Here is a 27,803-nt window from a genome sequence, read left to right on the forward strand (position 1 = left end):
AGGTTAGAAAAAGGTATCTTTGAATTCTTGTATTCTTCTCTTCACTAACAGCTGAATGGACAGGTTCAAATCAATATGCATGATAAGATGTGAAGTGACCAACACCTGAAAACAATGGCTGTTGTGTTCACCGAAGGAAGATGAATGTTGAATCTTGTGCATAGCTCACTACCAAAAATGACATATTGAACTACCCCAAAAAAACACAACAAACCACTTCTTTTTGGAGTATGATTCCCGATTAACACTGTCCCCTCCCTCAACGGGCCTGTTGGCAAGGCTGTGTTGAGCTTATTGGCATGTGTGTGTGTATAGTTCTATAAAAGTGTGCCAGGTTGTTGCTGGGGAAAAAAGGCAAATGTGCTTAGTCAATTTTCCCTGGAAATACAATGTTGAAGAAAGATTATATTTTACCCAGGATACAACAAAGGTGACTTTCCATGTGAGCAATAGAGATAAGAGCAATATATTGGCTGCGTTTGATCTAGATTTAATGGCTGCCGCACACAGGGGGACATTTTGAAACTACTATAGAAGCCAGGTTCATGTGTTTTCTCCTCTGGTTAAATAGCTTTACTGAACAAACCATGATTTAGTTTGTAGGCTGAATCTGAATGAGTCAGTTTATAGACTTAATCTATAGCCTATCAAGTAAATTAATCTATAGCCTGGTGTCTGAAACTTATGACCCAAAGCAATAAGGGGCCTAATTCTAGTCTGCCTCAGCGCAACATGAGCACCGCTGTGTTTTCTTGAGTCTAGATCCCAAGGGTGAAAGATTAAAATTCTTGTTTTGGACTGCAGCTGAAAAGCCCATAGAACCTCAGATCTACAGTGTACAAGTGTTTAAAAAATTTAATTCCCCACGGCTGGGAACTGATAAAAACTAACAATAACACAGAGCTGAATGCTTAGTATTGCTGCTGTCCATCTTCAGCAAATGCGTTCTAACCGCTGAGTCAACCTCTTGTCTCCACTCACCGTTCAGTTTTTCTCCTTTCTTCTTCTCTCTCCCTGTTTCTTTCCCTCCTTCTATCCCCTTGTTTCTCTCTCCCCAGTATTGACGGTCTGACCATACCATCACGGTGCGGTAAGGGCATCCTGCGCAGGGTCACGGAGGTGTTTGACTGCTGGTTTGAGAGCGGCAGCATGCCTTACGCCCAGGCCCACTACCCCTTCGAGAACCGGAAGGAGTTCGAGGACACTTTCCCAGCAGACTTCATCGCCGAAGGCATTGACCAGACCAGGGGATGGTAAGCAATGGATAGACAGATGGATGGAGGGAGGGGAGGGATGGATGGATAGAGGTTGACAGGTGAGAGAGAGACGCCTTCCCAGCAGACTTCATTGAGGGAATTGACTAGAGCAGAGAATAAATGGATGGATGGATGGATAGATGGATGGAGAGAGGCAGGCAGACTGACAGGCATGTTTCTTGCAGTGGAAGGTAGGATCAAAAGACGAATAGATAGAATGGTGCACGGTCAACTGCCCTCCAAGAAGGTATGAATCCTTACGTTTCAGTCCTAGGTGTTACCCTGACCTCCTGTATTGTCTCTCTCTGTACTCTAGGTTCTACACCCTGTTGGTGCTGTCCACGGCCCTGTTTGGCAAGCCGCCCTTCAAGAACGTCATCGTTAACGGATTGGTACTCGCCAGGTCAGTCTATTCCCTTAGTGACAGCCCCTCCCCTTCTTCGTTCTTTCATTTGCAAATCAAATTAATTTTCATGAAGTCCAATTGGAACAAATTGCTAAGACATCTTCTTAAGCCATCATTCTGCTTTTCCACTCTTTATCTTCACCCTTGTTTTCTTGGCTACCTCTGCTAATCCTGCTTTCCCCCCTCCTCTTCTCTTTTACAACACCATTATATCTCGTCTCCTTTTCCTTTCCTCGTTCTCTTGTTCAGCCTCTTCTGACTTGAATGTTTTGTGTAGTGATCGGTTCATGATCAGCATTGTGTGTGTGTGTACACCAGCATGTGTGCTGTAACATTTAGTCCTTAGAATTGCTCTCAAATAGGGGCTGTTTCTCCTCTGCCCTGGGGTCCAAACCCAGCACTGTTCTAGCTAGTGTGCTCACAGGCTTGCTGACCTGGAAGGACTTGACTAATTTGAATACCAAGTGCATGGTTTCTTGCATGCACTTGTGTGCGTGCATGCGTGTGTATGTGCATTCATGCCTTTGTTTCATCCCTGTAGCGATGGACAGAAGATGAGCAAGCGCAAGAAGAACTACCCGGATCCAGGACTGATAGTGCAGAACTATGGAGCCGATGCCCTCAGGTCAGCCCTGTGCTTGTGTGTGTGTGTGTGTCTTTGTGTCTTTGTGTGTGTCCGTGTACATGCTTATGAATCATTTGTGTGTAGGTGGCAGGGTTGTGTGTTAACCTACCTTAGTGGGGGAGGATCTAACAGATGTAAATCACAATCTGTACTTCAGTAGGAACTATCCTAGTCCTACACACATACACACACACACACACACACACACACACACACACACACACACACACACACACACACACGTACGTAGATACACACTAACACATATTCACACATACATAGGCACACATTTTCTCTCCTCATACGTTTTCTCCAGTGCCCTGAGCAGTAGGGGTGGCATGGCCATATGGCTTAATGAATAAAGCACCATCCAGTTGCACCATATGCTCATATACGCTGATGTAGAGCAAGCTGGAGACATGAGTAGAGAAGGGCTGTAGTCTATTTCCCTCCAAGGCCTCCATGTACAATAGAATGTGTGTGTTTTGTGCCTTAGAACTGTACTTACAGTATAGCTATTACTGTACAGTGAGCTCCAGAAGTATTTGAATGGCAACCCACTTCATTTTCTTTGGTCTTCTAACTCTTAGATCAAATGGAAAATGAACCAGTGACTGTGAGGTTGAAGTGCAGACTGTTTTGTTTCAAGGTATTTTTAGTAAAATTGCATGAAGAGACAACCTTTTTCTTCATGGTCTCTCATTTCAGGGTGCCCAAAACTATTTGACTAGTTGATGGTTGTGTCTATTCTGCATCTTTTTTTCAAATACATCTTCAAGTTGCAAACGTTTGAATCACTCCAGGCATATTGCATGCTGTTGCATCATATCAGCTTACTTCCAGAAACACCATTAAAAACTTTTCTTACCAGTCCAACAACATGCTGATACCTGCCACAATCTACTGTATTATATTGATAGCTTTTCTGCCACTAAAATCATCTTCATTTCAACTCAGTCTCCATTTGGTTTCAATGGATCAGAGAATAACACAAAATGTGGAATCATCACTTATAAGATGAGACAAATCAAGATCAATCAAATTGTCCTTATTTTCTTCAACTATTCACAAGATATTTAACTACCTGAAATGCAGTTGTATATAGCTCACTGCTTCCCACACACCTCAGCCTTAGCTTTACCTAATAGTAAATTTATGACCCGTGTAGAATAGTACCAGGTCAGGCTGTTATCTCTGCTAAAAAAAATGAGTTCCCTACTGTTTTGGCTTAATAAAGCCACTTGCAACAACCTATCTTGGGTGCACATGCACAGACTGGTGAGTTGTAATGCCAAATAATTATTTTAATTTATTCGCTTGGAGGACACCAAGATTACATAATTATTTCACACAAAAAAACCAAACATGGAAATATGGAAATATGTTTTAACACCCCCAGGTTGAGAATCTTTGCTCTAAAACTTTGGTGGTGGTAGTTTGAGAGCTGCTTCTCATGGTTGACTTGGAGACTGAAATTTTGTCAATAAGCGATATTTTTATTGATTTAAGTATTTCTACTTCTATGGTCTCTTTTCACCTCTAGCACTTAATCAGTGCTGGAACTTTCAGAGCTGGAGGCCATTATGGATTTTCAGTACTATGGCATGTGACGCATTACTCTTTTTTTTTTTTATTTCACCCTTAGGTTGCATTTTAGTATCTTCATGATCTGATCTAGTTTTTGTTTGAGTCTAGGTGCAAACCTCTCTGCTCCTAGCACATTCCTGTACCTCAAAATACATTTTAAGTAACTCCAGTCAAGTGGATGTGTAACTAGGGCAACGCAGCTCAGTTTGGCAAAGTTTATACTGACTATTGCTCTGCTTTTCCATGTTTCATCCTCTCAACATGCACACATTTACTCGTGTAAGTGCACACAGACTTGTTTGCGCAGTCAATTGCTCGCTAGTTAACTCACTCTCACTCACTCACTCACTCACTCACTCACTCACTCACTCACTCACTCACTCACTCACTCACACATGCATACATGAATACATACATTGAAGCTTCCATTCCCCAGACTTGTTTGCTGGTATAAACACGTGTACACTTGCTCCCACTCACTCAAACTCTTTCCTGCCACACACACACACTCACACACACTCACTAACCCCTTCACTGTCTCTCCCTGCAGACTGTATCTCATCAACTCTCCAGTAGTGAGAGCAGAGAACCTGCGATTCAAAGAGGACGGTGTCCGAGACGTGTTGAAGGACGTCTTCCTGCCCTGGTACAATGCCTACCGCTTCCTGGTGCAGAATGTGCAGAGGTTACAGAAGGTATACACACACACACACACACGTTTGCACAACCCAGGATATTCGTTAGGCTATTCCTGGTGTAGAAAGTGCAGAGGCAAAACAAGGTAGTATGAGTTCTTGTCAGATATACAAGAATTGTTTTTGTATCATGTATTTTTCTATTTTGTTTTTTGTGTTTGTGTGCGTTAATGCGTTAGGAGGAGGACATTAAGTTCCTGTACAACGAGAACACAGCGAAGCAGAGCGACAACATCATGGACAAATGGATTCAGTCCTTCACGCAGTCCCTCATCCAGTTCTTCAAGGCTGAGATGGATGGTGAGACACACACTCTCACAAAAACACTTAAACACACACACACACACACACACCCCTAAATCCGTTGCTCGCAAATCTTTTCTACCACGACCCCCTTTGGCATGGACAGTTCCCTAAACTCCTACGTTCCATCCTATCAGGCAGCCCATCCATCTTTGTTTCTACTCTCCTTATGTGTAAACTGACAGTAGAGTCTTGTTGCAGCATACCGCCTGTACACTGTGGTGCCTCGCCTCGTCAAGTTTGTGGACATGCTCACCAACTGGTACGTCAGGACCAACCGACGCCGTCTAAAGGTGAGGTCACAGCTATGAGTTTGCATTTGTCTAGTGTTTATTCAAGAAAGATGCTAGCCGTAGGTTTTTATACATATATATATATATATATATATATATATATATATATATATATATATATATATATGTATGTGTATATGAAAGCCAACTACAGACTACTGGTGAGGGGCCTATAGGTGATGGGACCACAGAGGATGAGGGGGAAACAGTTTTGCTGCTGTATCCTTAACAAAAGATTGTGTAAATATGTGTCTGCTTCTTTACTGTTTATGTCCTGTGTCTTTTTAGTGGTGATGTGCACATAAATAAATCATTAAGATGGTAGAAACAGTGGTTTAAACAACCAGTGAGTCTATTGCCTTTAGTCAGTATCGTAGCCTCCATCTATGGCCTTTTTATAGCAGTCAGTTTATGGCCCTCCCAGTAAGCATTTGGTTGAACTGGATTGGGGGCACATGCATGCATGTATGTATATGTGGGCACTTCTATCTTTGTGCAATGCCAAGGGGACTGTATGTGTTGATGTGTGTGTGTGTGAACTTTGTAGGGAGAGAGTGGCACTGAGGACTGCCTGTGGGCGCTGGAAACCCTCTTCAGCGTTCTGTTCTCCATGTGCAGGCTGATGGTGAGTCATGCTGTTTCTCTGTGTAAGTGCGTGTGAGAGTGTGTGTGAGCGAGAGAGAAAGAGATTGTGTATGGCAGAGATTTGCTGTGGTGAGGTTTTGCTTGTGTGTGTGTGTGTGTGCAAGAGACAAAGAGAATGCTGGTATGTAAGAGATAGTGAGTGTGTGTGTGTGTGTGTGTGTGTGTGTGTGCATGTTCATGAATAATACATGAGCAGTAGGAGTTCTTATTTATAACACACTGACTTGAAGATGTTTGCATGCGAGGCGAGAGGCACGCTAACGAGCCAGTTAGCCTAACCCAGATCAATACAGATCAGTTGTGAGCTATACAAATTAATTAGTGTGAGTATCACATGCAAAGTAACCTCACTCTGGCAAAATTATATTAGAACTATTGTACGAACTGAGGAAAAACTGCACCAAAAGTGTGTTTGTGTGCTGATCTTCTCCTGAATTCAGACCCTTCATTACAGAGAATTTAAAGTATCATCCTAATAATCTCTCTCTGGCTCTCACTCTCTGTCTCTGTCTCCCTTTCCCTCCATCTTTCATTCCTTCTTTCTCTCTTGCCTTTTTACCCCCAGGCTCCCTTCACTCCCTTCATCACAGAGATGATGTACCAAAACCTGCGTCACCTCATCGACCCCGCCTCCGTTGAGGAGAAGGACGCCAGTAGCATCCACTATCTTATGCTGCCCCAAGTCAGGTTGGGAAAATCCTCCTTTTAAATAATGCCTTAATTCCAGGGGCATCTGCAGCTTCATGCCACTGTAATTAAAGTAACAATAATGTGATGCTTTATTGGTCTCTGTAGGGAAATTCCCTTCTTTGCTTGCCCCTCCTCCACAGGAGGTCAGCTATAGAGCAGCACCCCTGGAGCTGGTAGGGATTCAATGTCTTGTTCAAGGACACTTCAGCGGGGCGGATGCTTGTCGACATGGGGTGCTTGAACCAGGGTCATCTGGTTGAATAACAGTCTCTGTAACCACTGGGCCACCCTGCAGCTCAAACAGCAAAAACCCCTTGCATTAGCCCCATTTCCCTTAGGATATCCACTGCTGATCCAGAGTCTAATCGGGTTCAACCAGACTGCGTGACCTAACTTCACCTCAAACCCCCCACTCTCTTAACTCCTCGGTATAGACTTCTCAGAAGTTTCTGAAATAACTGTTGGGATTCACAGCAGCTGTTCTCTTTGTGTCTTACCGCTCCTTTTTGTGTCTCCATCAGCCCACAGTAGACAGCTCGCTCTAATTTTGTACCAACATTCCTCTTTCCTCCTCTCCTGTAAAGCGTTGTCTTGTCAGACACACTTGTGTTCACATTGATTAGCCTACTTTATATTCCACCACTTTCAACTAAGACCAGGTTTTCTACTCGGAGTACCCATCTTCATTGTAATTGAGGAGATTATCAAAACTCTCAAATTGGATAATGATTAATTGTGTTGTTTTAATGATTACCTTTTTTTTGTTTGTTTGTTTCTAGAACTTAAGATATGCTTTTGAGTGTTTTCTAAGCAGATTTACTCTGTGTGCGCGTGTGTCAAATGGAATTCATGGCTCTTTGTTTTGGCGTGATAAAAGTGAATCACAGATGATGCGTTTTCCACAGAGTCAGTCCTAACCAACAACCAAGTCATCTGATATGTGGAAAGCAAGTAATTTTAAATCCTTGTGCACAAACCCCCTCCAGTGTTCTTGTTATTTTGCAAATGTACTGCTATCTTCTCTAAAAATCAACTCATGGTTCCATCAATTAGCCTAGTTTGTATTTTCCTCTGGGGATGATAGAGTGTTGACATCTTCTTTTAGAGAGTGATGAGGGTGTATGTACTTTCAGAAGAGTGAGAGAGAAAGCACAACACACACACACGCACACACACACACACACACACACAGAAGAGCACAGGGCCTGTCTTGATTATCAGCCGTAAAACAGTATAGTGTCCATTTTTTTAGCGCAACCATTAAGGCTAAGTCCCAATCGCAGTGCGTGTCATCCCCTCACTCTGCCCTGTCTTCCCTGTCTCTCTCTACTATTAGTCTAATAAAGCAAAAAATGCCCCAAAAAAATAATCTTTAGAAATGGACGTTGGGACAGGGCAAAAACCATAAAAGTTAGATATTCATTACTGAACGAATTCAATTTCCTTTCACTTGAATAGCTTAAACTAAATGTGTACTTTAGAGGCTGGTCAGTCTGGCAATGCCAGGGAGGAATTCATAATTGTCTCAGCTTAATCATATCATCCTCTGTAAGTATAAAAACGTATAACAAGATCAAATATTCCTTTGATTCAAAATAAGGAAAATAAAATGGTTCACATAATCTCCCTTGTCACTTAGGCAGCACTCAGCCTGGCTTGCTTTATTAACTGCTTGTCCTTCCCATAGTCGAATGGGACTACTTCACCCTCTCCCAAAGGTCAGCCACCAATCAGGCGGCGGGAACAGCTGCTCCTCAATCAACTCATTAAATGATTGGCTGTCCCTGGTGTCCTTTCTACTCTAGTTTTACTCTAGTGTGGTATGCACGCACGGAGAAGCACACAGCATGAATAAATGGGCGCACACACACACACACACACACACACATACAGTCTATGTTCCTGCAGACAGCGAGTGCTAATAGCATTATTATGTGTCATTATCAGCGGTTGCACAGCTCTAATCAGAATTCTGGGGTGGAAGTCACAGTGTACCTCGTTAGTAGATGTTCCTGAGAGGAGCTCTGGTGCTGATGTTTCTTTACCCTGTCTTTCATTAAGATGTGCAGTACTAACCTTGTTACATTTTATTATTCGTCCTTTCCAATGGAGGAGCATTTTGAATTTCTGAATCGGCAATTGCCAGAAGATGAGGATTGTTATCACTGAGATACTATAATGATGCCCCGACCTCTTCTTAATTGTGCCCTGAAATCGTGCAGAACCCAAACCCACGTACAGAATGAAATGTTCCCAAGATAAAAGATTGCCTGAGTATTATCTGCTATGTGCATTCTCACCCCGTTCCCTTCTTATTATAAGAAGGGGAACGGCTCGATGACACCTTCCTTGTTAACAGAAATTATAAAAGGCCTCATTAATTATAATATTTTGGTTAAAGTCAAGGACAGCAGCATCTTACCGCTCCATCTTTCAGTATGACCAAATCAGCGATTATTCAAACATAACGATACAGTGAAACTTTCTTTTTTTTGCTTATGTTTTCTGTGTTATAGGGAGAGTGTGATTGATAAGCGCATTGAGAGCGCCGTCTCTCAGATGCAGTCGGTGATTGAGCTGGGCAGAGTGATCCGAGACAGGAAGACGCTGCCTGTCAAGGTAAGTCATCACCTTTACCCCACCCCAGTCATAAACACAGGCCTATGAGGTACAGTAAATTAAGTGCATTTGGTGTTGTGATATGGCTCCGTATCACTGCACTTGGTCTGGTATGGTGTCGGTATTGTTAGTGTGTTGTGACAACCCTATTCTGTGTGTGTGTTGTACTGTAGCTCTTTACCAGCTGTAATGTGTGTGTCTGTGTGTGTTTCAGTACCCACTAAAGGAGGTGGTAGTCATCCACCAGGACCCAGAGGCTCTGAAAGACATCCAGTCCCTACAGAAATACATCCTGGAAGTAAGGATTTTTTTTTTTTTATAATCCATACAGAAACTCTATAAACTATCAATCCACATTCTTTTATTTATTTTATGCATGTATGTATTTATTTATTTTACCAACAGTAACTTTGGTGTAGTTAGATTTTGTGATAATAACTGTAGTACAGATTTGATGTAGTCTATTGACTTTGGATATATAGACATAGATGTATTTCTCAAGTGCTCTAATTTAAAATGTATAATGTCAGTTTACTGATCTCTGTTTTGAGGCAAAAGGAGCAGATGTTTTCTTTACATCTTTCCTATCAACTGTTTTCCAGATATAATCAGATTTTGCGTGTTTATTGTGCTTGGATTCTCTCCTTTTCTTTCCCGTCATTGATAACCATTATATGATTGGAAACTGTTGCGCTTGCATGTTGACTAGAGAGAGAATGAAGAGCCCAAATCCCCTTTGACACTTCAAAGCCGCTAGGTTGAGTTGATGAAACTGCAGTATTGGAGGGGATGTAGAGCAAAGCCAATGCACCTTTACACACCAGTGGTTTCATTAGCTCTACTCACTAATTCTAGTAAGTCTGATTCATCTAAGAAGCAGCCCCACTTCAGAGCAGATGCCTTGGAAAATGATTTCAGATATTTGAACTGCCTTGATCGCTACACATTCTAAAACACCCCATCAAAAGTAGAAGCTGCACTTGCAAGGCATGTAAACAAAAGCCGGCAAACATTATATTACTGTAATTCTGCCATGGTGTGCTTCAGAGTGACAGTAATCCACATCATTATAGTTCACCCACCTCTCTGTTAGAACCTGAGGATTCTGTCAGCTTTATCTCAGTCCGAGCAACTTCTTATCTCTCAAACTGTTTCATTTCTGGTGGGGGAAAAACATTTAACCTTGCTGACTTACAGCTTCCCTCCAGTAAACAAGATTTATTTGATCAGAATTGAGAGCAGTGGAGGTCCTTCAGCTCGGGGAACAACCTTGAGACTCTGTACCGACTATAGACAATTTCAATTGGGTTTAGCATTTGGCAGTTAGGTAGATTTAGTCAGGATGTTGTAAAGAATTACAGTGTGTGCATTCTTCGACCTAGAATAGTGTACTGTAAATAAGATGTTATCCGTTGAACATGGCAATTAGAGATGGACTAAACTTTGCCAGATTTGGCCTTAAAGATACCTTTTTTTTTTTAAAAAGGGAAGGGGGATGGTTGACAGGAGATATGTAATTGGGGTTCAAATCAGTGCGTCCCATCACAGATATTTTGTTAATTCTGGCATCTCAAGACCATACCTCTCTGCAACTATACTTGGCACCAGTAAAAATAATGGCAACACATTAATATACGAGAATAAGTTGCCACCTTCTACATACAGCCAGAAATAAAGATTTGAATAAATTAAATTGAGGGACAGAGGGATAGAGATCACAAAGAAAATATACCGAGACATAGAGATCAGACACACACACACACACACACACACACGAATGTGCACCAACCCATACTTGCCCTTGCCAATATCAAGTTGAAAGATATTTTTCTCATGGACAATTTGCCAGATTAAACCCTACTCAAACTTACCAGACTCCTCTCAAAACAGAAACCAAAAATGAGGGAGAAACCTGTGGAAAAGGAAGTGTTTTCAGCTATTCTCACCGCCAGTATGTCTTGACCTTTAGTTTATTACCCAGCCCATGACAATAGCGTATCTACGCTGTCTGTCAGTGAGTTAACTATGGGAGAACCCAGTCCCTGTCGTAACCCGGCTCTTTTCAGAGTGATTGATCGAAAGAAGCCGTGCACGGCTGGCCAGGGCGGGTGTCAGTACGCTAAAATTAGTACCTCTACTGCTACAGACATCAGATATGACTGATTCACACATTTCTCTTTCTATTTAGAAAGAATAGACCACATTGGATAGGATGGCAGAAGTATTGACTAACAGAATAAATGGCAGGAGGAATGGCTTACTGTCTGAAAGACTTAGATAGACTGACTGGCTGATTACCCGGCTGACTTGCTATCTGACTGAATGACTGATCGTTCGATTGGTCCAACCCAGTACATATTGAACACTAGGTTTTAATTCTGTATCTTTCCATCTGTACGTCAGGCATTGACACTGTTCACAGGTAACTACAAGCCAATTACAGTACTTTTTCTAAGACATTGTGTGTGTGTTGCGTCTTCCAGGAGCTGAACGTGCGCCAGCTGACCCTGTCAACTGACAAGGACAAGTACGGTATCCGTCTGAGGGCCGAGCCGGACCACATGGTCCTGGGAAAGAGGCTGAAGGGGGCCTTCAAAGCCGTCACCACCTCTATCAAGGAGCTGACCAGCGAACAGCTAGAGGCCTTCCAGACGACAGGTACAACGCTGTGTGTGTGAAAAAGGCCACAAAAAAGTTGTCCGCTCAACTCTAAACCATTAGAGAAGCTCAATGCAAACTTGTAATCATAATCGGGGACAATGCAAAGTCTTATATTATATATGTTATGTTATGTTATATGTTTAAGTGCTTTTAATGCATGTCAGCAGCCTAAGATATTTCACTACTTTCTCAGCGTATTCCCTTTTCAACTGCATTTAACAACTTAACAAGCGAACAGCTACAAGACATGTACACATGGCACGGTTTATATTTATATGATTTGTCAGCAAATGTAATCTCAAAATCAAATATTTATACAGACATTTTGTCAGAAATTACCTGTGTTTAAAGGCAGTGACCACATCTACCAAGGAATTAATCAATGACCAGCAGTAGGTTGGTAGAGAGATTTATGCACACATTGCACACTATGTTTATCTTGTGTCACTTCAGACATCTTTATTTTTATTTATTTAATCAGAAAGGTCAGTTAAGAATAAATCCTTGCAATGAAGGCCTGCTAAAGTCAGATTCTTATACAGCCAGTTTGGCCTCAAAATCCTAACCCCTCTGAAACCATAATCAGAGCCAGTATAGAGATCGAAGTATCCTGTCTCTCCAATTAGACAGAACCGTGTGGGGAGCCGATGAGCCTCTGGGGAAGGCAGCTCTGGAGGTCAGCTGGGCTGTGGGAACTTCCCATTTCCAATCATTCTGACGTTTGAAGTCCAGCCGATTGGAAAGGAGGAGGGGGAAGGAGGGAGGGGAAGAGGTAGATATGATAGGGGTTGGTGGGGTAAGGGGGGATAGCTTTGGAGGGAGGATACACTAAGAAGAAAAGGTGTTCAGGCAGTACCAAATAACACTTCTTTGGCTCATAATCATAGGTGAGATGCCAAAATGTCATGGTCAAATGATCTGTTGATACCTTTGACCTCTTGAGCAATTTGTAGCTGCACAGTCCAGGACTCAGATTCTAATTTAATCGATAATTATGATTTTGAAGTAAGCACAATAGAAGGGTGGCTGTTTGGATTGTAACTGATCAATGGTTCATCTCTTGTAGTTGGCGGTAGCTTGTAATGCTCATTAATTCTTACCTGTATCTTTGATCCCATTATCTTGATAGAGAGAAAGAGAAGAGGTTAAGAGAAGAGGTGGGTGAGAGCAAAGGAGGAGGGAGGGAGGGATACAGGAAATCAAAGCGTGGAAATCTAGGATTAGAGAGAAACGGTGTGACTGTTTCACCCTCCCTCTGGGTGTGGAAAAGTGAAGAGGAGAGGAGAACATGGTCATGGTTTTTACTCAGAACACAGACATGGGTAATTGTTGCTACTGGCAAAATGGAGATATAAAGTGGACTAGATTGGGTTTGCTGTATTGTTTAAAAGCTCAGATCTAGCCTGTTGTGGAATGGATGTGGGTAGAAGACTTCAATGTAAGGAACCTCAAAATACAAGCAAACGCTGCTCCAGACCCAAACTAATTCAAAACATATAGCTTTAGCCTGCATGCAAGTTAAGAGAGCATTTTGTTCTGTATTATTTGCAAGGTGTAATTGAAAATAAGATTTTTTTCTCAAGAGACTAACCTTGCCATATGAAGACTAAATACCTACAGTCAGTAGGCAATTTGTTCAAATGTAATTAGGGGGATGGTGGGGAACTAAATTGATTATCGACACATTTTCACTGAAATCTGTAGCCAGCATGGAGTTGCATTAATAATAAGAAGGATACATATCTTTTCATCCTCCCTTAAATTGTCTGTTTTCTGTTGTCATTAGGCTTATGGTTTGTCAGACTTTGTGTTCTTTATCAATATGAAAATGTCATAGATATATTTACAATAGTTCTAAGGTTCTTTATCTATATTTATATGTAGCAATAATTTAGGACCCTTAACTTTACTCCTTTGTGTTTGACACCATACATTAACTAAATTGTCCTTCCGTACTAAACCCCACCCATTTGGTCCTCTAAACAAGTTAAAACAAACTAGGAATGATTCACAAACACTATTTGACCCATGTGTGTTGACAATGTAATTCCATAATGCTTCATTGAGCATTTTGTCTCAGACTATATTGTGATGTAGAAATTATAGTAATTATGATCTAGAGATAAAAAATCAGAAGAAAATGTGACCACTTGTTAGTTCAAACTCTTTATTAGTCATACATCATTTGATGTCTAGTCATAAGAAATAAGTGATTTCTTATGTGTGTAGAGGAGCCTTTCCTCTGTACCACATAATTTTCTCCTACATGACAGTCACTTCAAAAGAAAAGTCCTAGTTTTTGTTTGGAAATAAATTGTTTTAATGAATATCTAGACTAGGCTGTGCATAATTTCCATGCCCACTGGTGAGTTTTGTATAGACTCTACTGTTCACTGTAGTTCAAAAAGGTAGGCTGATGATGCTGAGTCATTCTCAGGTTCCATGGTGCTGAATTGTGTCTATACTGCATAGTTCAATATTGAAAACGTAGACTGTGATGAATGGTATGTTGTTGTAGGCAGGCTATATGGTGCTGTGTGTTTTTGGGCTCCATATTCAAGAGTTGTGTGTTTTTTCAGGCACCATCATGGTGGATGGCCATGAGCTTCATGAGGAGGACTTGAGGCTGATGTACACCTTCAACCAGAGCGCTGGCTCAGCTGCACAGTACGAGGCACACTCTGACGCACAGGTACACATGCACACACCCACGCACACACACTTACACTCTATCTCTCTCTCTCTCTCCCTCCTTCCTCTCTCTTTCTCTCTCTCACTCTCACACACACATACACGTGTATTGGCATTACTATACTTGTGAGGAGTTTTATTGACTACACCCATTCCCTAACCGCTAGCCCTAACCCTCTCCACTGCCTGCCTAACCGTAAAGCTTTAAAGATTTTTATGAAAAAACACATCAGTCTTATGAGCCTAAATCAGAAAATGGGGCTATAAAAGAAAAAAGCGTCCCAACTCCCCAACCCCGGAGATTCTCCCTATTTGCCCTGATGAAACTCTATATGAGGCACCAACTACCTCTGTTACCCTGTGAATTTCATGCAACTTCCACAGACTAGATACTCCATCACAGTAAACACAAAGCCTTAATTTGGCTTTGTCAAGTTTCTATTTTAATGTTATTTCATTGTGCCCAAGTTTAGTGTTTTCATATTAATGCACACATTACTTTACGCTCTGCTTATTGTCAATCACCTGACACCCACAGGGAGAAATGGAACTCTCTGCCAGGAAATAATCCCTCAAAAACATGTGGACCTTGTAAACTTTATTTTCACATCCTTGTTTTCCTATTTGGGGCGTCCTACTTAGCTGGGACAACAGTTAATTTCAAGCAAGGCTTGACACAGACAAATAACAAATCTTAAATCTAATTACATATGGCATACATTGCAAAATGACTGGGGGAATGTAAACTAGACGTAGACAGTAGTAAATGGGTGATAACTCTAAATGACACCGGTATTCTCCTTGTTTTCTTTGGTATAAAGTGATCTCAGGCTAGCTGGGTTGGTAATGTGCAATGTGTGCAGTTTACTGACGTCACGTAACGTGATTTCTGGGTATTGAATTTCAAATTTTTAAAATCGTTACCTCTCACTGCCATTTGAAGCCGCCAATGTGTGACAATGCCTAGTTCATCTTTTACCCTTACTCTAATTTAAACTTAATCCTAATTCTAACCTTAACCCTAAACCTAAGACCTAACCCTAAATTAACCCTTTAAAGAACTGAGTACGGTCAAAATTATTTTCTTCATCTGTCTATCCTTGTGAGGTCATTTGGTCCACAAAAGTGTAGAAATACAAGAACAGACACACACACACAGGCACATACTCGCTCCCTTTTTTCTCACACTTTCCTTTCTCTTTCTCTTTCTTTATCTTTCTTTCTCTCTCTTTCATCCTCTCTCTCTCTCTCTTCTCGTCTTCAAATATGCTTTAATCCAGTCAAGTCAAATAGGCTATAAATTGATGTCTCTCTGGTCTCCTCTCTCTCTCTCTCGCTCTCTCTCTCTCTCTCTCTCTCTCTCTCTCTCTCTCTCTCTCTCTCTCTCTCTCTCTCTCCCCCCTTTACATTCTCTCACACGAGCACACCATGTAATAATAAACCATGAGTCCCAACTCAGTTTTAGTGCTAGAGAAAATGATATCCTGTTACTTTAGTTATCAATTATATAGACTTGACCTGCAGTGTGTAATGTAGCTGGAACTAAAAAAAATAATGCTATTCTCTCCCTGTTCTTGCGTCACGGCGCCATAACCTGTAAAAGCATTAATGTCTCTTTACTGTGAGTGTGATGTATGAAATCATTTCACGGCTAAGTGGGAACCAGCACGTATGCGTTCCCCACAGGCCCTTTCTAATCAGCGCTCCCCCAACCGTACGCACACCACACGGCTGCACCTTAATACCAGTTTACTGAGCTTGCTCTTTCTTTCTCTCTCTGTTCTCTCTCGTTCTCTCTCTCTCACTGACTCTCTGCCTCTCTGTTCCCATCTGTCTGTCTCTCCGTTCTTCTCGGTCTCTTTCTCTGTCTCTCTATTGCTTGTGCTGTTTCTCCATCACCCTGTCGTTCTCTCTTTCCCTCCCTCTTTCCCATGGTATAATATTCAGGATTGGCAGCAGCTCAGCTGCTTACAGGACATGCCAGTCATTTTAGTTCTACTTTAGGAACGTGCTCAGTTGTGAGCAGCGAGCCAAGTAAGTCTACTGTTCACACTTACACTACAATATTGGCATTACTGCTACTTGCTTAGTCCAATTAGAAAGTAGAAGTTGATAGGTTACTAGTTTTACACATCCAATACACGCAAATGGTTCACATTACATAATTTGTAAGACATCCTATTCCTAAAAGGTAACTCTAATTTACATGTTACCCTATTCTTCTCTAGCTGTCTCTGGAGGTGAACTTACTTTCTCAAATGCGTAATTGTACTGCTAACCCAGTAGGAGAGTCCAAATGGCTCAGCCGCTAAAGCGAACTCATGATATCGGAGGATGAATACCAGTTCAAGACCTACGTGTCATCCTGTCTCTCTGCTACTGTTCAGAGACTGTCAGTCTCCACTGCATATTTTTTAACAAGAGTGCTAGCACAGGTGCTCGGATGGAAGGGTGGGATGGGGAGTATTCATCATTGGAGTGACTTTAAAAAGTCCATCTGTTAACACCAAAGTGCCGTGGTAGCACAGTTTTGTCTTAATTAAGAGAATCACTGAACAAAATTTTTAATTAATGTGTTGTCTTAGCCACAGTTAGAAAATCACAAAGCTACTTCCTGGTATGTGGATGCTCAGCACACCAGCCTAGAGGTTACTCATGCTTGTTTGACTTCTACTGTACTCCCTGGTGTAGGAGCGCACACTGGATTTCCCTTCTGCAGGGCTCTTAGGGCTTTTAGTATGGAAATATTCACACTAAAATGTATAGTTTTTTATTATTTTTTATTTATTTATTTTTCAAATGAAAAAATATATAAGGAAGGAAAACCGATGACGATGATAGGCAGGTACAGGATAGGATACAAGCAAAGATAGAAAGCAAACATACATCGGAATGCCCCGTCTTATTTTTTTGGTAAAATTTTATGGCTTTCACATCTATAGAATGCACTTTCAAACATGAAGCCTAGTAGGCTCAGACACAAAAGTGGAAATCTCAACTGAAGGAAAAGAAAGAGTATTCTAGGCCGAGATATTGTATATGGAAGCAGCCTAGTGTGCCAACATACATTATCAGTCTTTGGAAGTGTAACAGTTCCTCTCTCCAACATGTTTGTGATCGGTTTGATATGTAACTCTCCTCTTGTCCTCTCGGTCTGTTCTCCTCTAGGTCCTGGTGCTGTTGGATGTCACCCCAGACCAGTCCATGGTGGATGAGGGTGTTGCCAGAGAGGTCATCAACCGCATCCAGAAACTACGCAAGAAGGTGGGACACTATTTCAGGAACACTACTAGGAAGCTGATTGGCACCTAACACAGTGCTACCAAATTTGCAGTCTAGTGTATAATGAATCGAATCTGACATAGTGTAAACTGTTTGCCAACAGTTTGGAGCTGTGCTTGGGCGAGCACAGCATGCCACTGAGGCAGTTTATTGAGTTGAAGACAAATTGTCGTCCTGGGCGGTGGGCTTGTATCCTTTTTGACCAATTACTGTACAATAATGTCTGACAGGAAAGGCAGGAAAAAAGACTGATAAACCAATGCCTGCTCCTATTGGTGTGATGTGTGGGATTAAAAGAACCACCCATTTAGTTCAACCTGAAAGTCCCTTCCTGGAAGACTAGTGAGACCCTGCATGAACCAGAATTACACTGTACACATTATACAGTATCTCTAGCAGAAACCAGTTACATTTTTTGAGGGGGTTTGCTTGCTTTGGCATGCGGAAACAATTCTATTTTTGTTGCCAGTCATTTGAGCCTTAAACACCCATATCCTGCCAGCATACCTACACCACAGTCTGCCTACATATCAACTTTGGATCAATATAGACCCAACATAGAACTTTGGCTATAATTTGTTTTGTTTTTCTCCCTCTGTTTTCGTCCCCCTCTTCTCTCCCTCCTCCCTTCCTCTTTATGTCCCATGCTAATTTTGTCAGGGCAGTTTTGAAATCTTTCCATTGCAGCATCACAGTTAGAAGTTTCTCCATCATAAGGCAGGCTTAATGGAAGCTTAATTACAGTCTGGCCCCTTTCAGATTCTAATGTTAGAGCTTTGAAGTGGTCTGGGGAGTAAAGACGGATTAGCCATCAGCCTCTTGTTTTCACAAGAAACAAACAGTTTTTCCATCCTCCTATGGCAGTGGTGTGCACTGGCTCCCAGCCAGGCTAAATTCCTGCAGTTATTTCAAACTAAGATCTGTGAGGAATTTTCCACCCTGGGGATGGGAATTAATTTTTAACAATTCCTTGACATGTTTGGTAGTAGTTTGTGGGTGTGGGTGTGTTGGGGGTGGTGTGTATGTTTTTCTTTGTCTGTGTCTGCGTGGGTGTTTGTGTTTTGTGTGTGAACATATGCGGGGTTGAGAAAGAGAGGTCAGCATTTCTTTTTTTCTTTTTTTTTTATTGGACTGCTCACAAACTTCAGTTCTCTGTAGCTCTCTCTCTCTCTCTCTCTCTTTCTCACACTCACACACACACACACACACACACACACACACACACTCTCTCTAACTGCTAGCCTCCTGAGGGTGGGGTCAGTACCTTGACTTGGCAGGAAAAGCCTATAAACCTTCCTCCATTGATTGACTGCTCCTCTGTATCTAGCTAACGATATTCCTCTGCCCTTGAGCCACATTGCAATTGAAGTGTGTGTTTGAGCGTGTGCATGTACGCAGTCATTGTATGCATTTGTATGGCTGTGTGTGTACATGGCTGCACACTACATTAGGATGAGATCAATGTGTTTGAATGTGTCAAGGTTAGAGGAGGCTGGCGGCACACAGTGCCAAAATAGACAGGCTTTCATCCAATAAAAAATCTCCCATTGTTCCTTTCTGCCTTTATTTGTTCCTTTACAATCTGTTATTTGTTTCCCTTACTCCCTTAATTCCTACCCTCTCTCCTTTTGTTTCCTCCTTTCTTCCATTTTGTTAGTCCCACCCTTCCCTCCTTCCTTCTTTCAGGTAATTGTCCCTTCCCACATTGTTTCTCTCCTATGTAAATGAGAGACAAGCAAGGAAGGGAGGGGGGCTTTGAAGAGAATTACTTTCCTTAAAACTGTTTGCTCGTGTCACCGGTCATAATTTGCTTGTATTATGTTAAGCACACAGAGTAATTTCTGTCATGCATCTGAACCCTCATCGTCTTTTTGTGGCCATATACTGCATATGCATTGAAAGACATATTCACAGTATTTGATTCCATCACCACACAACCATCTTAGTCAGAAAACCACTAATGTTTCTTACCAGATAACAGTTTTAGAAATCAAATGGCAGGTGTTTGTAGTTAAAACGACATGCCATACCACCCATAATAGAACAGTGCATTGTTTCTTAGTTAAAGTAGTTCTGTTGATGCAGTATCCTTGGCCTACACAGTATGACAAGCTAGTAACTCATGATGATTTGTAGTCTTGATATTCTAGATGTTTGCTTTCTTCTTTTAAAATGAACATCCTCCCTCAGTTTCTGAAAATAATGCCCCACTGGCTACTTTCTTTGCATAATAACTATTATCTATCCATTAATCTCTCCTCTCCCAGGGCCACTTGGTGCCATCAGATGAGATAACGGTATACTACCGCTGCCAGCCAGCAGGAGAGTACCTGGACTCTGTGATCCAAGCCCACACTGATTTTATCCTGGCAACCACCAAGGCCCCTCTTTTGCCCCACCCTGTCCCCAAGACTGCCAGCGTCATTGTGGAAGAGAAGACTCAGGTATGAAAGGTTACCTCGGGGCAAGCAGGCGCATTGTTGCTATACTACAAAAGAAACTGTCAAAACACGGGTTCAACTTGACAGGCTCCCAACACTCATGAAGCATGCTTTTAACATTCTGAACCCATAGAAAACAGTGGGAAAGTGCGTGCTACCCTAAATGTGAATGGTACTTTGGCGAGGAGATGAAAGTAGACTTGACCCCGGCACACGACCAGGAGATAAAGTAATGCGAAAAGGCAAGGGTTGGCGCCAAATAGTGTGAAGCAAGATAGTATGTTCTTTCTATCAGTGAATATGGTGTGTGTGCTTTTAACAGGGCATAATGTTCGCCACTTAGTGAACACTTTACACCAAAGTGCCTTACAGTACCGTGAGTGCATACATTTTTCCTTTGAGTGGCTTTTGTGGGGATCGTACCCTAAACCTGGCAGTGCTAGTACCATGTTATACACAGTAAGTCAAATTATGAAGCTCCATTAAAGAATATCAAAAGTCAAAGTGTCTCTCTCTCACTCCCTCTTTCATGCTCTCTTCTTTGTTGCAGCTGAAGGCCTCAGACCTGGAGTTAACCATAGTGAAGGGATCTTCTGCACCCAGGGTTTCTCTAAATGGACCAGCTTGCACCTACGTCAACCTCAGGGTCAAAGTCAACGACAAAGAACAAGGTAGCAAATGGGAAAATCAAGGAATTCTGTTTTGAAGATGTTCTGACATCTCCCAGCCAGAATGGAGGCAACAGGAATAGGTGCAACTGTTGTACAGTCATTGTGGGTTCCTTTTGCTTAGTTCACTTTGCCTCTTCAATTGAGTTGAACCTAATGCTAACTAGGAGGGAGGCAGCATGTTTGCAGAGGGAAACTAGAACATCAGGTGAAAGCAAAATAAAGGTTTCCTGTTGGTATGCTTTTGGTGAGATTCAAGAATATGTCAACGCCATTTTTTTGCAATTTTGAAAGGTCTCCAAACTTGGATCTAAGGCGAAATATTGTCTCATTGCTGGGAATTTGTTAGTGACATTGCGCTACCAACTTGCAAAACCTTATTCTCCACTTATATTGAAAGCTTACATGGCCTTCCATGTGCAGGATAAGTTTCCTCACCTTAGGGTACCTGAAATTGACTCAGAAATCCATTTAAAAACTCAAAATTTAAATGTTTTAATAGTTGGTTTAATTCCTGTGGGCTGATTGGCTAAACTGTTCGTTTGGTAATCCAGTCTGATTGGTTTCTTGTTCAGACGGGGTGGTGCTGTTGGAGAACCCTAAAGGAGACAACAGACTGGATGTGGACAAGCTGAAGAAAGTGTGCAGCAGCGTCTTTGGAACCAACAACACCCAGCTCCGTTTCTTCAACGGAAAGACTGGTGAGACCTGGTCTGTCATGCAGACAGATATAAGTGGACGCAGAACACACACACACACACACACACACACACACACACACGTCTGCACTTCATGGTGTCATAGTCAATTATTGTGGTAATGCTGATGAATAAAACTGATATTCCTCTGTGTGCCTCTGTGTGTTTGTTACAGAGCTGACCAACAAAACGGACCTTCAGGCTCTGAGCGGTCAAACTTTGTCAGTGACTTCAGCAGGCTCCTCCCCCGGCCCCGCCCCCACCACCGACACCCTCCTATGTCCTTATGTCAACCTGCAGCTCTGCAATGCACAGCCAGCTGGTGAGAAACACACCACTGAACAATCAATCCATCTCTCCATATTCATCCTCCCTCCCTCGACCTCCCTGGTATAATCATGTCTTATTTTGGAGAGGTTAACAGAATCTGTTTCAATTCTCTAACACTCTCTCTCTCTCCCTCCTCTTCCAGAGGGCCAGACAGGAGAGGTGGGCACCCTCCTGCTGGTGAACCCAGTGGGCCAGAATGGGCTGGACCACTCAGGCCTGCTCTCTGAGGCCGCCAAGGTTTTCGGCCTCCGCAGCAGACGGCTCAAGCTCTACCTGGACCAGGACCTTACCCAGGGTGAGAGGAATATATTGTAGTTGTCAAATCAATGTTAGTATCCACTGAACGTCATTACTTCTGCACAGGTGTACAACAGTAAGAGGGAGGAGAATAGACAGTGAGATAGCCCTCACCTTGATCATCTAAGGTGTCAGTGTTTAAAACAGGTGATAAATAGGTACATTTCCAGTGCATGTGTGGAAATCAAGGAATTCTGTTTTAATCCTTGGCTAACAAGGCAAGTTTACAAAAAAACACCCTAATGGCCCAGAGAGCTGATGCAAGTTGAGGGAGGATGACACACACACACACACACACACACACACACACATAAACACTCCTTGGAAATGCCCCCGGCAGCGACCATCTTGTACTGTTGGCTCCTGGGCATCTTCTCAAACGCCGGTTGGAATTCAGCGCGCAGGCAGCTGCTAGACTGAAGGGTCAAGGGCATCATTATCTCTCTTACTGAAGGCTGGAGGGGTCAGAGTTAGCTGGCACCAACAGAGGCTGCAGTTACACGGGAAGTGGTAGGTCATGTGGAGCGGTATAGTGGCTGTCGAGGCTAGCAGCTTTCTCCCTAGGATAGTTGAACTCGGACCAGAGGTGAGGAGTTGAAGCTGCAGCAGCGCCAGGCCTGTTGGATGAGGAACCCTAACTGTTCAGTTACATAAAGAAGCCAGTCCAACTCTGGCAGATGGACTGACAGAGCTGGACAGACCATGCAAGCATTGAAAATACTCCCCATTTCCTACCATTTTCCCTTGTACTCTCCACTGCATACTGATAAAACAAAAGTAGTATCTGGGGGGAAAAAAGCTCATATTGTGCAGTTATTTTATTTTGGTGCCCAGAATGTTCAAACATCTGCAGTTCAGTGCCAAGTCCAGTTTACATGCAGTCAAATAACTGATATAATGAAATAATCAATATACTTGTATTCCAATTGGATTGACTTCACATGAACACCCCACAGAGGAGAGTTTGTTAGAATTAGCCGACCAACCCCAACAAAATAATGTAACAGTTGAAAGACCCTGGTCAACTCTTGATTGCATGCGCACCACTTTAATGCATGGTATTCATCCACTCTCCAGGTGGCTGTGTCCCCTCCGCCATAATTAGGTACAAGAATGTGTTTGTAGTGTTTGGTTATGAGTTTGCAGCAAAGAAAACTCGACTCCAGAAGAGGCAAAGTGTGCAGGCGGTCCATGATTTAAACATCATTAGTTTTTTGAGGGATGCATGGCTAGTGACAGAGCCCTTTTCACAGTTTCACAGTTCAGTGCATAGGTGGAGATCATGGATGTTTTTATAGAAGTTTCCAGTCGACAATCAAAGAAAATTGAAAGATTGAGAGAGTACTGCACAAAACAGCTGCCCACACACTTGCTTGAACATGCAAACAATTGACACTTGATTACTTCTTAGTTGTGTTGGGCAGATAATCCTAGTAGTTTCTGCATATAAATAAACTGTAATTTTTGTATATTAAGTTTGCAAATATCTGGCTCATTACTCATTAATGTCGGTTGCTTGAGCTTCCATTATAGGAAGTATGTTGTTTTAATAAACTATGCAATCCTCTGAGATTTTAATAAGTAAAAAGACTTTCACTTAAGTTCGATTCAAAAGATACTTGAAAGAGTTCTTTGGATTTCATTACTTTGAATTGGTTTTGGTCCAAGTTAATTTCTTTTAATCAGATACCATGAAGATTACTATTTCTTTGTTTGTTTAGCCGTGCATTAGGTAGCTCTGTTTAGGGTTCAGCTCTCTGTGATCTGGGACATGGGACGTATCTAAAATTAATGAAATACTAGAGGAGGGTGAAGTTTCCCTTGTCCTCTTATCAATAAGTGAGCAGATAAGGGAATAAGTTGATAGTAAATTAAGAGAACAGGGGTGTATGATGGCACGGTATGGATGTAGTCAAATTAACCAGTGTGCACTATTCATGAAAAATGCATAGCAAATTCCTTAATCCTACTCAGTGATTGCCTGGGTTAATCAAAACCATGAAATAAAGGTTAATATGGGTATGAACTGTAACACAATGATTGTGTAACAGCTAAAGGTTGGCCTTTCTATGTGCATTACTTCTAGTTTTAGTTTCTAATTTTCTGAAATGTTTTTTTTGTTTTTATGTAATTTACGTTTTTTTTTTTTGACTCAACTGGGTGTTACATCTTGAAGACTCAGTCTGATTTTTTTATTAAATTTTTACATTAGCATTGAAAATACAGGTGTTTTTAAATTATTGTATTTTTGTGAGCTTTAGGTTAGGATAGGAATATAGTTGTGATTCTTTTTTACACTTGCGTTTTTATTAGGATTTATTTAATGAATGTTTTTCCAAAAATGCCTAGTTTTAGTAGTAGATGCAATTAACCCTATGTCTTGTTATGTTTTTCAGAGCTACCAGCTGACTCAGTGAAATCTCTAGACACCAAAACTCTGTTTGTGGAAGTTCTTCCCACTACCGCCGAGGCATAAATCCACACAATCCAAAGCCTTTCCTAAAGGCATCTTAACATTAACATTGTCTCCGATCCATTGGAAGGTCCCTGAATGCGATTTCTTGTGACTAAAATCACAATACTCCAATTGATGTACAATGGATCTATGACAAACGTAATGTGTTACTTGTGTTAAGATGCCTTTGGGAATACTGACCCAAAACAGGCTTATCTGACAAGTTCACAACTGTTAATCAACTGATAAATGTGTGTCTTGAAATGTCTTAAGACATCTTAAGACACAACATTTGTATGTCTTAAGATGTCTTGAGATTTAGCTGTTTTTAAAGATATCTCAAGACATGACAATGGCTCTGTTTGAGGCTACATTAAGTATTTAGCCAAGGCTTACTGTTCTCATCCCTGATGCATTTTCTTTCCCTGTTACTTGCTCCCCCAATCTGCCGCCAATTATAAGTGACAGTTATTAGTGGAAGCACATTGTGTTATCAGTTAGGCTATATTTATACTGGACCGAGAAGAGATTTGTCAGAGGAAAAAGAACAAGGTTTATAACTCTACACCAGAAAATGAGTGCAGTTCAAGAACAGAATGACTGTTCCACTACAACAGCTGAATAGACAGGCTTTGATAGATGTGAACAGTAAGGTGTGAAGTGGCCGATCACTGAAAACAATGGGAATTGATTGTTGGAAGAAAGCAAACAAGTTAAAAAAAATTGTCTGCAGCACGCAATGAAAACGATGCATGAAACTGCCCATACAGAAATGCCAAAGGTTCTTTTACCTCAGATGAACGACATTTTTCTTAGTATAAATCCAGCCCTACTAAGAAGCAATGGGATTGTGTTTGTGGAGCCTCTAAGAATATGAGCACTGATCTAGGATCACTGGTCAAATCAAATGGCCTCATAAAATGCACTATGAATTAATAAAAAAAAACTTGTCTCAGATCAACACTTTTATTCTTGGATTGTCACAATATTTCATGGTCTATGTTAAATGACACGATGACCTAGAATTTGTCCAGCTGTCAATATTACCACTAGAGGGTTTTTCTTTATCATGCTAATGATGAAAATTATGCAGGCTATTTCGCATCAAGGCTTTCAATTGAAGTTAGCTTAGTCCAGAGTAATTATTGCTGTGGCCCATAATTGGGAAACCAATTGGACCCATTGTCCTTACACACCCTTTTGAATTTAACTGACAAAACCTACTCTGTTCATTGCATTAAAAACCCTGTGGGCCGTAGTATAGACATTTAAAAGGTGAAATGAATTTTGGGTTACTGTACCTTATGGACAAAAAGGTCTTTTAATAAAATACTGTCTGAGCAACAAAGGGATAATGTGCTATTTTCAGTGATAAATGGAACAAATAAAAGAAAGTGACTTTGAGAATCAACAAATTCTGTTTTTTTTTTCTCTTTTGCTCTCTCTCATACTTCTGTCTGACATGGAAACACTGTTACCGTGTGCACTGTACAGTAAGTAATATCTGTATTTTTGCTGCAAATTTGGGGGGAGAAATTGTATCTGCCTTTATTCCTGTGGTTGATTGTCTCGAAGTTTTACTTTTTACTTCAGTGTGACTTTCCTTGACCTTGGTCTTTAAATGTCAGGGAACAGATACAACAAAAGGAAAAACTATTGTATTTTATAGTTAATCCAAACATAGCTTACGCCTTCAGCAACAACAATCCATGAATTTATGAAAAGCAACTGAGAGCACAGCAAGGAAAGTTTTTTTTCCCATTACAGGGGAGTACAAACTCACTTTGTCACAATTTTCTTTTTAAAAAAGGGGCTATGAGTTGTGGTTAAGATGAGGCCGCTTGGCAATAACAAGATGCTCCCTTTTCTTTGTTGTCCTGGTTTCTAATAAAACCTTTATAAAGCAGCCAATCTGTTATTCTCATTCAATCCCGTGTCGCGTCTCGACAAAGATCCTAGATGAAATGCTAAACTCCTTTGAATAGCAATGTTCACCTAAGATTACATATTATAACACTAAATCGCTGTCTTAATGTTTGCTTGTCTTATTAGGCTCTTGAAAAATATTCAAAATTTTCATAATTTTGTATTTCAGCAGGTGTTAAGAATTATTCTTCCTGGCTCTACATTTTTGAAAAACCTTTTTCAGGATCACTGACTAGTTCCCATTGACCATCTGATTCCTTGTGACCTGAAGAGTGTTAAAATCAGCATTGCTCCACTGAGTAACAATGTGATACATTCTGGAAACTGTAAGTAAAGCTCCTCCTAGTTCCAGATCTGAGTGATGAAAAGCTGCTGTTCCAGCCCATCGTTCATATGTTCTGACTACAGTTGACCCAGTACCTAGCTGCCCATGGCAAGAGGTATAAATCTTCCACTAGGTCACTCTGCAGGCTACAGTTGTTGTGAGGCTGCTTCAGTCCTAGTTTTAACACTAGCAAACACTTGAAATGAGGGATGCACTGTAGCTTGCTATAGGAACTATCTTGCAATACATTTTAGCGGGATACTAAAACTAAAACAACAAAACTATCTGGTATATAATAGTGCTTATAGTGCTCTAGTACTTATAGGAATATGGCATGTTTTAATCGTTGGGGATGCACTTGGTGTGTACAAATAAACATGTTTATGGCTGATTTTACAAGGAGTATGCCTAGTACTGGACTGACATGGGTTTTCAATGGAAGTTTTTGCTGAAATCCTAGGAAAGTGCTAATCTCTGTCTGCAAAACCTGTTTCCAGTGGGACTGCAGCCTGCTGCCTCTTCGCAGCCAAGGCAGTGAGGAGCCATGTGTGTGTTGATTAGACTAGTTATGAGTTCAGGCAACTCTCGGCTGGGGGCGCTGTTGCAGAGGAACTTTCACATCTGGATGAATAGGGACATGACAGATAACTCCTGAAGTTGCTTTGCCCTCATCAGCATTAGAAGTCACACTGAGCAGGATGAATAGTTTCAAGTTTTCATTAGTTTGTTTTCACATTAAAAAAAAAAAAAGATATAAAGAAGAACGTGATAACATTTTGAATTCTAGTCAACAATAGCCCATTTTCAAGAAAATATATTTGTAGGAAGGAGTGCATAAAATGAGATAGTTGTCCACTAAAGGTTGATGAATGTTATGGGTTTAACTTATTTTTAATAAAATCCTTTGTAG

At 41.4% G+C, this 27,803-nt stretch overlaps 1 protein-coding gene across 1 annotated transcript in view; it reads left to right on the top strand.

Moving 5' to 3' along the window:
* The window catches only part of iars1 (isoleucyl-tRNA synthetase 1), a 51,739-nt gene extending 25,191 nt beyond the window's left edge, over positions 1 to 26,548 (top strand). Inside the window, exons 16-34 of the mRNA XM_078283364.1 lie at positions 1,059 to 1,253; positions 1,573 to 1,659; positions 2,204 to 2,287; positions 4,425 to 4,569; positions 4,749 to 4,869; positions 5,074 to 5,165; positions 5,713 to 5,790; positions 6,376 to 6,497; positions 9,017 to 9,119; positions 9,334 to 9,417; positions 11,603 to 11,777; positions 14,360 to 14,472; positions 17,640 to 17,735; positions 20,021 to 20,197; positions 20,745 to 20,865; positions 21,438 to 21,563; positions 21,736 to 21,882; positions 22,033 to 22,185; positions 24,584 to 26,548. Of these exons, the coding sequence (XP_078139490.1) occupies positions 1,059 to 1,253; positions 1,573 to 1,659; positions 2,204 to 2,287; positions 4,425 to 4,569; positions 4,749 to 4,869; positions 5,074 to 5,165; positions 5,713 to 5,790; positions 6,376 to 6,497; positions 9,017 to 9,119; positions 9,334 to 9,417; positions 11,603 to 11,777; positions 14,360 to 14,472; positions 17,640 to 17,735; positions 20,021 to 20,197; positions 20,745 to 20,865; positions 21,438 to 21,563; positions 21,736 to 21,882; positions 22,033 to 22,185; positions 24,584 to 24,663 (2,299 nt within the window). The 3' untranslated portion in view covers positions 24,664 to 26,548. The remainder of the gene's footprint in view (positions 1 to 1,058; positions 1,254 to 1,572; positions 1,660 to 2,203; positions 2,288 to 4,424; positions 4,570 to 4,748; positions 4,870 to 5,073; positions 5,166 to 5,712; positions 5,791 to 6,375; positions 6,498 to 9,016; positions 9,120 to 9,333; positions 9,418 to 11,602; positions 11,778 to 14,359; positions 14,473 to 17,639; positions 17,736 to 20,020; positions 20,198 to 20,744; positions 20,866 to 21,437; positions 21,564 to 21,735; positions 21,883 to 22,032; positions 22,186 to 24,583) is intronic.
* Positions 26,549 to 27,803: the final 1,255 nt, after the last annotated feature.

The sequence above is a fragment of the Centroberyx gerrardi genome, chromosome 5, assembly GCF_048128805.1.
Source record: "Centroberyx gerrardi isolate f3 chromosome 5, fCenGer3.hap1.cur.20231027, whole genome shotgun sequence".
Lineage (NCBI taxonomy): Eukaryota > Metazoa > Chordata > Actinopteri > Beryciformes > Berycidae > Centroberyx > Centroberyx gerrardi.